The sequence below is a fragment of the Equus przewalskii genome, chromosome 13 (genome assembly GCF_037783145.1).
Source record: "Equus przewalskii isolate Varuska chromosome 13, EquPr2, whole genome shotgun sequence".
NCBI lineage: Eukaryota > Metazoa > Chordata > Mammalia > Perissodactyla > Equidae > Equus > Equus przewalskii.
Genome location: NC_091843.1, coordinates 75,928,429 through 75,942,245, shown reverse-complemented (window position 1 = coordinate 75,942,245; position 13,817 = coordinate 75,928,429). Strand labels below are relative to the sequence as shown.

General features: G+C 37.3%; 1 protein-coding gene across 1 annotated transcript in view; it reads left to right on the top strand.

Moving 5' to 3' along the window:
* Window positions 1-13,817, top strand: part of ADGRV1 (adhesion G protein-coupled receptor V1) — a 511,275-nt gene that overhangs the window by 484,143 nt on the left and 13,315 nt on the right. The window contains exons 89-90 of the mRNA XM_070569690.1: window positions 9,729-9,920; window positions 12,203-12,380. Of these exons, the coding sequence (XP_070425791.1) occupies window positions 9,729-9,920; window positions 12,203-12,380 (370 nt within the window). The remainder of the gene's footprint in view (window positions 1-9,728; window positions 9,921-12,202; window positions 12,381-13,817) is intronic.

Genomic DNA, 13,817 nt, shown 5'->3' with positions numbered 1-13,817 from the left:
TTACTTGACAGCACTATATACTATATATTCCAGTATTTTCTCACTACTCTCTCTTTTGTCACTGTGTTTTCCCCAAAGATATCAGTTATGTCTGAAATGAGTAAATGCCTCTTTTTGCTTCTGGATGTCTATTTTTGACCATGTGGACCCCCTCCTTCTCCTGGAACAGAACCTTCTCTTGGCTTCTCTGATATAGTTAGTTACGGCTGTCTTCTTATCTGACCTGCCTGACCAGTCGGTGGTTCCTTGTTTGCTTCACTAGTTCTCTTCCTGTTCATGTCCTCCAGCTGTGTTTAATCCTGAGCACTCAGCTTTTTTCTCTACATAAGCATCTTCCTTAAAAAAATCATACACCCATATGGCTTCAGCTTTTACTACTGCGCAGCTATTTCCACACTGATGTCTCTAACCTTGCTTTCTTTCCTGATCTCCAGTCTAGTACTTAAAATAATCTTACATGTTTTCACTTCAACGTGTATGATATTTAATTTAGTTTCCACAACAAAGTGATTCCCTCTCTGCTCTTATTTTTATTGGCACTGCGTCATCCAATTTTCCCTTTTCATCACCATCAACACTATTCTTTGGTCACTGATCACTGTCCAAACAATTAAGCTTGATCCACAGAGTGGTTAACAGCTATCTGAAGGCTAAATTTTTAAGGCCTCGTTTTCAAAAAGGCAATTTAAAGGATGCCGACAAAAACTATGTTTAAAGGTACTTATAGAGTTACGAATGGCTTTTACATTTATAAATGTTGGAAAAAATAGAAAGGAGAATAATATTTTGTGACGTGAAAATTGTATGAAATTCTAATTTCAGTGTAGTTTCAACAGAGACCATATGTCCTGCTAAGTCTAAAATATGTACTATGTGACTCTTTTCAGGAAAAGTTTGCTAACCCTTGGTTTAAAAGATTAGTGTTCAGTTTATTAAAACAACAAATTCAAAACCCTAGTTTGTTCTAAAGCTTTCAAAAACCAGGTGATTATATTCCCTTAAACCACAATCAAGATACAGAACATGAGGCTGGCCCAGTGGCACAATGGTTAAGTTCTCATGTTCCACTTCGGCGGCCCGTGGTTTGCCGGTTCAGATGCTGGGTGTGGACCTATGCACCACTTGTCAATCCATGCTGTTACAGGCATCCCACATATAAAGTAGAGGAGGATGTGCCACATGTTAGCTCAGGGCCAGTCTTCCTCAAAAAAAAAACCAAACCCCAGAACATTTCCATTACCCCCAAAAGATTCCCCAAACCCCCTGTAGAACATCCTTCCTTCTGTTTCCAGAGTCAGGCAACCACTATTCTGCTTTCTATCACTATATACTAATTTGTATCTTCTAGAACTTTTTATAAATAGGATCATCCAATAAATACTCTTTTGTGTCTGCCTTTTTTCACCCAGCATACCAACTTGAGATTCATTCATCTTGTGTGTTTCAGTAGTTTGTCCTTTGTAGCATGGGTTTTTTTCTCAGCTTTATTGAGGTATAATTGACAATTAAATTTTAAGATATTTAAAGTGTACATCATGGTGATTTGATATTTGTATACAAATCGGCAGTGGGACAGTTTGACCCATGGCCATACTTTGCTGGACACTCTGCAACGTTTTACTCTTAGACAAAACTAAAAGTAAACTTTTGTATAATCTTTTCTGCATAGAAAAACCACCCCAGAAGGCATGAAAACAATTCACTTTAACTGTTTATTATTGTTATGGTGATTCTTATTATTAATGTTATTACAACTACAGACTTTGGGTATTTCCAATGCCTGTGGCAGAGATGTCTCAGAATAAACCAAAAATAGTTTCAAATTATTTTTTTTAAAAGTACTTATAGATATAACAAGATTTAAATAAATAATCGTGGTACAGTTTGGTATTTTTATAATTTTAATTAAAAAATATTTTTCGCATTCAAAGCTTACTCCAACTCAATTCTCTTCTCCACTTTTTATTAAAACCTTAAAAAAATTATGCTCAGATTTCAAACCTCTTCTACATTATTTAGTTACATCTCAGTAGTCTTATGGCCAATTCCAGTCTTCTCTTCCCCTTAATCCTACAACCTAACTCAATTTGTACTTCTGAAAACTTTCTAATCTAGAAACTCTCAAAGCAGGGGGGTTAATGGAGTCAGGCACTTGTGTTCTTGTAACTTAAAAAAAAAGAAAAACAACTTAATTTTCAGTTCCTTCTATCTTGTCAGAGATAGTCTGGCTCCTGATAAGTAGTATCGTGACTGAATAGCACTTGGTGCTTTGAAACTTAACAGAAGCGTGCAGAACACTGAGCATCTCAGCAATGGAGCGCTGGAGCACAAGGGTCAAGAGGAAAGGCTGAAGGATCACATCATCTGGAGATGAGATTGCTGAGGCATGACCCAATAATTGTCTTTGGATTCATGAGAAGTCTATCATTAAGAAGACTGACCAAGTGTTTCTCGTGTCTATAAGTGCCACACAGAGAAATATGTTCTTAAATTGCAGGTAGAAATTTGGTTGTAGAAAAGAAAAAATATCTTGTCTATCCTCTGGATATTTATAGTAAAAAACATAGAATTGTTGTTCCTAGGGATTATGGAATTTAGAATAGACATCATTCTAAGCTCAAACCTTAAAAGTGAAGTCCTGCTACCCAGATATCTTAGTCATAGCCAGGTCTGAAGTCTGCAGACTAAGCCAACTGAACTTCTGTTGACTCCACTAGTTCTGAATACATAGATGGTGTCCCTAAATTAGTAAGAAATTTTAGAAGAGCTTGATATAACTCATGGTGAACACTAGGTAATTATCTATCCCATCAGAATATTTTGGAAAGCATTTGGATCATAATTGTTCCCATAGATTTCTGAATATTTCAATTGTGCTGACTAACCAATGGTCGTCAGGAGGAACTCACTCGCTTCCTTTCTCTATATATTTAGTGCACACGTTAGACTGTGGATTCTTATAAATAAGAATATTAACAAAAGCAACGTAAATTGTGAAAAATAAGAACAGTTAAAAAATACGAAGCAATGAAAGATGAAATTCCCACTTTTCTCACACCTGAAAAAAATGTACACACGTATAAATACTGCATTTGGCTTTTCAATTCTGTCACTGGCGTGAAATCCATTGTCTTTGCTGCTAAGTCACTGGTGATATAAAACAGCAGCAGGTCAGCCACCCAAGAGCACAGCGCGAAGCCAGAGATGAGAAATCACTCACGCACGCTTCACGGGGGTGCTGCCAAGGGGAGAGCAGAAGCTGAAAGCTGTGAGGCCGTTTAAGGAGAAAGAGCCACAAGAAGGAGCAGCAGCAGTATGCAAACCCAGACTCAGCAGAGAAGCCAGAGACAGCCAGAAAGTCACTTGGGGGCTCAGTGCCCAGGAAGCCCACCACCAGAAGGGCATCAAACCAGAAGAGCAGAGATCCAGCCGGGAGCAGATGATTCATTCTCCCATGATAGAGTCTTGGCACACAGAACGTGTGAAACAGAAAGACTAAGCCAAAGCAAAATTTTATTGAGCAACTACTGAAATTACCTAACCATAGGGAGAGAATTAGAGGACTGAAACCAACACAGGCCTCAGGCCCATGTCTGTCCTCACCCTATCCTACTCTCTCCCAATGACGAAATTTAAAAACCATTATCTCTTATTTAGCAAATACTTCTTAAGCTCTTCCTGTGTGCCAGGGACCATGCAATAAACTAAAAGGTACAGCAGTGAACTGCACATGGCCTCATGCTTTCTAGGAGGTTACAGTTTAATGGAAGATATATTTTTTAATCCCAAATTTGTAATTTTTGAGTTGAAGAAAGCCTAATTTCTACAAAGATTTCATTCCTCTGAATCCCTTTTCCCGCACTGTTTTGGGCATTTTCTTAGGCTGTCTAAAAGATGGGTGGTTTTGATTAGGCCACTTGTATGACTCCACCACCTATTTCTGAACTATTTTTCATAACAGGATTAACATATACCTGGAGATTTTGAAATTGCACATTTTCCCTATGTCTCTAAAAACATTATTCCTATTTTAATATCTTAATGTTTCAAAGTTTTAAAAATATAAAAAAGAAAAACAATAATAATAAAGTGTGCGTGTGTCCATGTTCCTTTATATAGAATTGATCATTACTAATATACTGATAAATTGGCTTGGGATTTTAAAAAACAGTTCACTATTATTTTGGGGGGAAAATGATGAATACTTATTATAAGGAATTGAAACAAATAAAAGCATAAAAATTAAAAACTTTTAAAATCATTTCAAACTTCACCTATAAATAATCCTTATCACCATTAGGTGACCATAAGGGAAACAATGAAGCCCAGGAATTTTCCAAATTTGAGAGCACAAACCGTAGATCCAGAAAGCTTAGAGAACTCCAAGTAAAGAAAAATACACCTATGCATATCATAGTCAAACTCTTGACAGTCTAAATAGGAAATCATGAGTGCAGCTTGGGGCAGTGAAGGGAACATTGCATACAAGAAAATAATGTTAAAAATGAACACTATTCTCATCAGGAACTCTGGAAACCAGGAGACAATGGAATGACATCTTTAAAGTCTCCCAACAAACAAAAAACCAAAACCTGTTAACCCAGAATTCCATACCCAGTGAAAATATCCCTCTAAAATGAAGGTGAAATAAAGACATTTTCAGGCAGACAAAAGCTAAAAGAATTCATTTCCAATAAATCTGAACTACAAGAAATGCTAAAAAGAAGTTCTCCATGCTAAAGGGAAAGGGAAATGATATGAGAGAAATCCAGTTCTATAGAAAAGAATGAAGAACACCAGAAAGAGTGAATAAGACATTAAATATAAAGCATCATTTTTAAAATTATTCCTACTTCATACATATGTGTGTCATTAAGTCTCCTTTAAGACCACTGACTGACTTTAAGTGAACATCATTCCAGACATCTTTCTAGATCTAGTAACTATGATTGGATGCCTAATTATAAGTAAATTTTAAATATGTGAGCATATTATAGTTGCTATAATACACAAAATTTAACTTCAATTTACTTGCATTTGTCACAGGAAAAACTAAAATGGAAGAGAAATAATTGTTGAATTTCAAAAATGCTTTCACATCACAAAAGATATTCTGATCACCACAAGAGAAATAAAAGGTCTCTCTCAAATTAAGAAAAGATATTATAAATACATTAAAGGGTTGAATCACTGTTTTTGATCACCTAGGTATTTCAATTTTATGGTATTGATTGACTATATACTATAAAAGATGATAAAGTCATCAATACTCAGATCTCCTCCCATCACCACTCTTCCCAACCTTAGGAATTTTTTTAGTTAATATTATGCTTTTTGCATTGTCTAGATACTTAACATTTACATTTGACTCTGTAACTATAATTTTCATAATTTTTTTCGATATTGGTCCTGTTTCTAAATGCGTAGACACAGGTATTTTTACATGATCCTTTTGCCATCTTCACTACTGAATTCTGTTTTTTACTCTGAATGGGCAATTCATCTCTTTATTGGTTATATTTTATTATCATGTAGTTTGTTTGGGCTTTTTCCCCCTAATAAGATCCATGGATGCTGCATTCTCAGCATTTTTTTTAATGTTTGACAATTTCAAATGCTATATTCGCTGGGTATAATATTCATGGACCATTTTTTTTCAGAACTTAATAGATATTACTTCGTTGCCTTTTAACACGAAAAGTTGATGTAAAGAAATCTGAAGCCAGCCTAAAATTTACCACTTACTAAGAGACTGGCTTTTTTTCTGCTTGAATATTTTAAAGTTCAAAACTTAATAAAGCTATGATTTGGTATTAGTGAATCTGTATCAAAATTTCCCTGGTACATGGCATTAGACTTTCAATCTGCAGATTTGTTTCTTTTTTTTTTTCTGGAAACTTTTCTTATATTAATATTATATCTTTTTATTCATCTTCAGTTACAGTCTTTGGATTCCTTATTTCAAAGAGAGCAATTTCCAATCCTTGAGTATTTTTCTTACCTATTAGCTTCTTTAACTCCTTTAATCTCTGTTGTTTTCATCTTAATTCACTGGAATTTTATATTAGCAAAATCTCTTCCTTTATTTTCAAATTCTGTGAGTCATGATATGCCTCGTGCATAGTCAGGTCCAGCTGCTGAGAGCTCAGTTGTCCATCAACTCTCACAGCATACGGTGAGATACGTACGTGGTGTCTGTAAGACCAATCCCTCATTGCCTATAGATCTCTAGCTGTTTATTCCTCAAATATTTAAGTGCTGGCACCACTATAGAATTTACATTTTAATATCTAAACTGATTCAATTCTTTGTGTTTTAATGTCAGGCTCGGCACTATCACCTGCCTATTTTTATCATCTATCATTGGTCAAAACTGACAGAATCTCAAATAAATATTAGAAATAGAGGTGATGTAGAGTCAATATGTCAGGTTGCTCAGCACAGTTGGGTCAGGATTGCTGAGAGCTCTGACTGTAGGAGTGTGTTAATGCTCATTGGCGGGGGACACAGTGTAAAGTCTGTCACTCGAGTGACTGTTGGCTGTGAGTGCAGGATACATTCAGAACACACAAAAAATAAACAGTGAACTAACGTTTCACTTTATTTAGAGACAAACAAAATTAAAGGAGTGTGCCTGGGCAACTGTTAAATGGGTTCATTTAACGCATTTGGTAGTTTAACCACTTTTCTGTAACCTGAAGGAATTAAGGGCTGCCAGAGGCAGAGACAAAGAGGATCGCTAAGACAGCTTGCGTGCAGTATGGTTTGAATACCTGGGTTTTACCCTTTTCTGAGGACCTTATACAAGTCTTACAAAGCTTAACTGCTCCTAGCTGAGGGCTGCATCTTAGTCCTCACAGGGCACACTCACTTTGCAGACAGTTCTCCAAGTCAGCGTGAAGCCCTGAGACTTCACTTCATTTAGAGACAGGCAGCTTAATCAACTTCCTGTTTTACCCACTTCTCTGCCACCACTTCTCAGTTAAATTTGTCAAATGGCAACGTTGATTCTTTCCCACCTCAGATGGAACTGATAGAAATTAAGAGAAGCAGCCAAAATCTCCTGTACTTATTTTGCTCCATGATGATGTTAACAGCATATATTAACTCCTTTAGACCATTGTGGTCTCATTTGTGTCTCATTGAATGTCTGCCAATAACGTTCAATTCCTGAACCAAAAGAAATACAAAATTGGCCATAGTGGGTATGGTCAATCCAGATACAATCTAACTAAAGACTTTTGAAAGCATGTCTCATCGTGGTGGTAGGAGATGCAACAATATCATCAAAACAGCAATGCACAGAAAGAATCCCCTTCTCTGTAGCCCTCCACTAGGTAAAGAATAGGAAGAACAGATGGATTATGCGTGTCCTGCTTTTAAAACAGTTAACCTATTATTTTGCAGGATATTGTTCTCTTTGTGAGCAACATGAGAGTGGGAGCCAAATGTCTTCTCCTTGCATCTCAGTGCCTGACAGGACACGTAGTGGGGGGGTCAGCGTTTTGGAAGGAATCGTTGAGATTCTAGATTCTTTTACAGAGCAGCAGACAAAGGAGACTCTGAGATTTAGCATGCAGTGTTTGAAATAAGGACTTGTTTTTACTCTGAGGTCAGAAACCTCCACAGCTGAGTACTTTGGATAATGAAGGTCCCTTTTCTATATTTGCCCAGCCACGGCTGGACATGGGCAAATGTCATACAATCTGCCTTTAAACATTCTTTTCTTTCCACTTTAACAGTGTTTGTGTTTCCTGGGGCACATCTAAAAGATTAAAAGTATTTACTGTACATGTAAATATGCTTTTAAGAAAAAAACACATGCCATTTTCACAGGCAAGTTATTTTCAGCAGGCAGTTCCTTTCCTGAAGCATAAAAGGGCAGATATAAAAACAAACAAGAGGGAATGTGCTGTTTTAACAAATGGGTCCTTAGAGATGGATTTTAAAGCATGGCTTTTGTTTCCTGTTCCAGCTTTTGCCCTATCACTTCGTAACACTTAGAGAAATCCTGAAATAAATCAGTGACATTCTCACAATTTTTAAAGCTGACAGTTTAATTTTTTTCCTGTTTTGTCTATTGCTGTGGCCAATATAATTAGGTCATACCCATTTGCTTGTACAAGAAAAATTTTGGATGTGTATGTGTGTTTTCAGGAAGCTTTGTTTCTGCTAATGGGTACAGCATCATCTACATGTGAAACTAATTCGCTTACCCTACATAACTTAAAATATTAATGTTGCTTCCTAAAAAACAAAACAACCCTAATTCAAAAGGAAATAAGCATTTCTGTTTCTAATTTTATATCATGGTTAGAGTAATTACATTTAAAAATATTTTTAGCAGATAAACCACTGATTTTAAAACATATTTGTTGATTATATAGACTGGATGCCAACTCAGGAAGGGGTCATTCCAGTAGAAAGGGGAGAAAGGCCTAATTTATAACAGTGTTCCAGAAATGGCCACAGAGATCAAATACTAGCATGCCTTCCTTGCAGACTGTCCCCTAATTTCGTTGTATATTAAAAGCTGATTGCAATTCTTATGCCTGAAGTATTTGCTGATAGACTTTTTGCTATTTATAATAGGAGATATAAGTCTCAAGCCCACATGTATATTATTTGCTTTCTTGCTTCTACGTCCTAGAAACATTAGGAACCATGGGAGAATGCGAATTTCACAAAATGAAGATACTCAATTTGTGTTTTATGAAAAATCTTGACATTAACTCCTTTTCTTCTTTAATAAGCTGAATGTCTTGCTTTCATTTTTGTGGATTAATGTAAGAATTTTAGTAACTAAGGAGATTCTTATTTGCTTCCAAGACTTAAACATGGATTAACAGACACAAAAGGCACAATTTAACATATTTTATTGGCTGAGTATAAAGGTCAAAATTACCAAGCTTTATAGAAGCACCATTAGCAGTATACAGTAGATCCCTTGTGGACATCATGAAGGAAAGCCAGTGTAGGCAATGTCTGGAACACAAATACAAAATTTGAGTTGCTCTCTGTGACGGAAGGAGAGCCGTTGTCAAGAGTTTGACTAGATTGCAAAAGAATTTAAAGGGCCAGCAGATCTTTCAGAATGCACAATATCGCTTTGTTGTTCTTATGTAACATTTATGAGAAGCAAGGCATGCTAAATATTAAGCAATCCACAGAATTCCTGAGTCCCTACCCAGTGATTCTATTTCCAAATGAGATAAGAAGGTGAGATCTATAAACCAAATCAGGAGGCTTAATTAGTGCTTCCCTTCCCTGAGTCCGCCAGGTGGTTGGAGCATTAGTCTCTCTCTTCAACCATTTTGCTAAGAAAAAAATGAGAATAAGTGAGATAGATGAGAAAAGACAGCAGTCTTTTAGAAAGTGAGAGGTTTGCTTTCTAAGCCAAGAGGTACACAGCTAATCAGATACACCTCTCCAATTTTGTTTTCATGTATTAGTAGAGCTAGATTTCAGAGCTACTTCTGTTTTAACCAAGAGAAAAATGATTCGTTAGTGAGAGGGCAATTTTCCTAAATGGCATTGACTAACTTTTTCATAACATTCAGAAATTTACAAGGGCCTCTTGCTGGACTTCTAGCATGTTTTGTGATTCCCAGGTTTGGGTAGGATTTGGAGAACACTGGTGGAAAATCACCTCTGCTTCCAGCCATGTTTATTCTTCAGCCGCGGTAGCAGGACTTCGTGTAACATGCTAGTGTTCTTTTCTTTTGCAGGGACTCTATGTTTTTGTGGTTTATTTCGTTCTACACAACCAGACGTGTTGCCCTATGAAGGCCAGTTACACAGTGGAAATGAACGGGCACCCAGGACCCAGCACAGCCTTCTTCACACCCGGGAGTGGAATGCCTCCTGCTGGAGGAGAAATCAGCAAGTCCACCCAGAACCTTATCAGTGCTATGGAGGAGGTGCCCGCCCCTGCCCTTTCTCTGTCTGTGTCTCTCTCTGTCTGTGTCTCTCTCTCGTATACAGCCTTTCCATCACATAAAGAGTACCAGTTAAATGGTGCTACATGACTTTTAAATCCTTTTCCTACTCACATCCTGTGATCTGTGGTATTGGGTTTGCTGGCTGTGATAACATGCCTGTTATCTAACTCCTTTTCTTCCCTGCCCTGTGAGCTCTACTAACCAGCAGTTTATACTGGGGAGTCAGAGCATAATTTATCATCTTCCTTCAAACTCTTCCTTATTTGACATGGCAGTGACTGAATCTGCTTCAAAAATGGTTTCTTAAATACTGATCTTCCTAAAAATGCTTTCGCAGCCCCTTCCTTCACCCATCCCAACTGACTACTTCAGTCCCAACAAACACTCAGTGAAAAGAAGATAGGTTGAGACTCTTTTTAATTTAAAAACCCGAAAATATTATAGAACAAAGGCTTGGAAGAGTGCTTCAGCAGCTGCACTAGAAAATCTATCCAGGATTTGCCTCCCACTGCTCCCTGTGTTCTTGCCACATCATTTTGGTTTCCTGTGTCTAAATCACATTGACACCAACCTGTCAGTAATGTCACCCATAGCGCTGGGACCACCCAAAGCTTACCTGAAGATGTTGGTCCAGCGAGGGATAGTATGCATGTCCGTGATAATTTCTGCAGTGCCTGTGATGTGCTTGCCTTCTATTCCTTATGTAGCTTGTATTGCCCTTTCTGTGCTAAAAAGCCAAGGGGAACAGTATTTGTGTTTGCATCCTGAAAAATGGCAAGAAGTCAAAGTGCATTTGTCTAAAAAAGAAACTGTTTATAGATAGATAAGTAGGTAGGTAGATAGATATAGATAGATAATCTACCTGCTCAGTGATATTTTTTGTCTTCCATGGTAGTGTAGAAAGTAATCTTATTCATGTCAAGTTAAAATTAAGGTAAGCAATCACAATTCAAGTACAATATTTAAAAATTGAAATATGTCTTTAATACCCTTAAATATTTAGAAATCTAGGACTATTTCTATATCCCCAAAATTCTTAAAACTGAATTATTTTCACATCACACTTGGTACCAGTAGAAACAGATATTTTTAGGATCAGCAATTCAGAGTGGATCTTGAAAACAAAATTTTGTAGTTCTTTTTTCTTTGTTATCCATTCTAGCATTTGTCTAGATCTGAACTATACAATATGATAGCCACTAGCCATGTGTGGCTATTTAAATTTCCACTAACTAAAATTAACTAACATTCAAAATTCAGTTTGTCAATCTCCCTGGCCACGTTCAAGTACTCAATAGCCACAGGTGTCTGGTAGCTATCATAATGAAGAACACAGGTATAAAACGTTGGTATCATCCTGGAAAGTTCTGTTGAACAGTGCTGGTCCAGATGTTCAACTTCTTAGCGAAATTTTTTAAGGTTTCACCTTCCCTCAAATTTATTTCCACAGTCCTCAGGTCACTTTTCTCAGTAGGAGTCCTCCCTTCAGTCTCTCAGAAAACCTTGTATTGGGAGGCAGCGACTATGACAGTTCAGTGCCTGGGCCTCAGCCACTACTTGAATGCTCATTTGGAGTGTTGCACAATGGCGTATCCTAAAGTGTGCTCTACATTCCTCAGAGACTTAGAATTGGCCTTGATCCAGCTGTCAATGAGGGCCTGTCAGAGACATTCTAGAAAGCCACACGGAGAAGGGAAAGCATTAGGAAAGGAAGGAGTTAGGAGTTGTTTACCAGTAACCAAGAGGGAAGTGAATATATTTAATCATTTCAGGATAGGACTATCTTTTTAATCATTTAATCAAAAAAGGAGTTGAGAATGCTATCAAAGAACTTTTTCAATTCAGCATGTCCCTATAGATAGCTCCTCTATTTAAAATTCTATGTTGTGTCTTAGAATAAAGATTAGGAGGGTTCTTCTCCATTTCTTAAATTTTTTACAGCTTTCTTTGCACATATCCTGCAAAAAAAATAAAATGTATTGATTGGGTTTAAAAAAATGGTTGTCTTTCCCCACACATGACAGCCTAGAAATCTACAAGTAATTCTAACAGAGAAATTGTTTAGAATCACCAAATGAGATTGTCCCATGGAAAGACATACTTTTCTAAGGAACAAGGGTATAATTCTAGACAGTTCAATAGCCCTTTCAACTTAGTCTTTTCAGTGTGATGTGGAGGTAAGTTGTTTGTGTAGATTTGGGAGTAAATATGTACATATTTCATATTATAGTTTCTTTTTCTCCCCCTTCCAACCCAAAAAGGTACCACCTGACTGGGAGAGAGCATCCTTCCAACAAGCCAGTCAGGCCAGCCCTGACTTAAAGCCAAGTCCACAGAATGGCGCCACATTCCCTTCCTCTGGAGGATATGGCCAGGGGTCACTAATAGCCGATGAGGAGTCCCAGGAGTTTGATGACTTGATATTTGCATTAAAAACTGGTATGTATGAACCACAAACCACATTAGAAGTGGGCACTCTTGTTATGCTACAATTTATATCCTCTTCCCATGAAGTTGCAGAAGACGTCCAGTCAGTCACCCCTAGCACATCCTGATTCTCATGACCCATTCCTATTCCCAGCCAAACTCAGGATATTTTGTTCTTGGCACCAAATATAACACAACCTAAAAATAATTTGCAATTTGCTTTTAATGAAGATACATACTCTAAGTAAATGTAGATATCTCTGTCCTGGAATCGTGCTAAAACACAAAGATACTCCTGGGATAGCTTCAGTAGCATGAAAGAGTTTTGCCTCCGACCTGTCTAAGAGACCTTCTGGAGTATCTTTGAAGCAGAGACTTTCAAAGACAACATAATGGGCCTCATACAGTTCTATAGTTTTCAAAGTACCATCACATGTAGTATTCCATTGTCTCTTCCTATACGTTCAACCACTCAACATGTGACCCCAGTGGATAGTTGTTTTCAAATCAAATATGCAGTTTTTTCTTTTCTTTTTTTTCTTGGAAAAATGTTGAACAGTCATTGCTATAAAAATATCAGTGAGTTTTTCATTTCTAGATGTACAAACAAGCAAGAAGGTACATCCATGCTCAGATGAACCTGTTGAAATAGTTATTTAAAAGTGCATTTTTCTGTATATATCTGTATATTCAGAATAGTGCTTGTCACTTGGTAAACCTTCTGTAGATATTGTTGAAGAATGAATGAATGAGTGAATGAAGGAATGGAAAAAACAAAACTTAGAGTTTGCTAGAGGAATAGACATCCGCTCAAACATGACATGCGGAAGAAGTAGTGGAGGGCCTGGCCCCATGACCAAGTGGTTAAAGTTCTGCATGCTCCACTTTGGCGGCCTGGGTTCGTGGGTTCCCATCCCGGGCACAGACCTACTCTGCTCACCGGCCATGCTGCAGCAGTTTCCCACATACAGAAAAATAGAGGAAGATTGGCACAGATGTTCACTCAGGGCAAATCTTCCTCAGCAAAAAAAAAAAGAAAAGAAAAGAAAAAAAGAGTAGTGGAAAGAGTTATTAATTATTGAGGAGATCAAGAAAATTAAAAAAAACTGTTTCAATTGATTCTTGAAAAATACGTAGGTTTTAAGTAGGTAGGTAACGAGTGGAAGAAAGGCATTATATGCTGAGGAGACAGAATGAGCCAAAGCCCAGGGCTATGGGTACATAGCAAAATCACTCTTATTAAAGTATGAAGAATAAATTTAGAAGCAAAATCAGAAAGGCTAGAAGGTTATTACAATCATTCAGGGGAATGAGGTTCAGGCCTCAGATTTGAGAAGTGGAAATGAAGAAGAGATAAGTACAGAGAAATGCTGAGGGCACAGTGAGAGGACAGTCAGTGAAGCCTCCTGCTTCTCACCTGGTGACTGAGGAACTGGATAAAGAGCATTG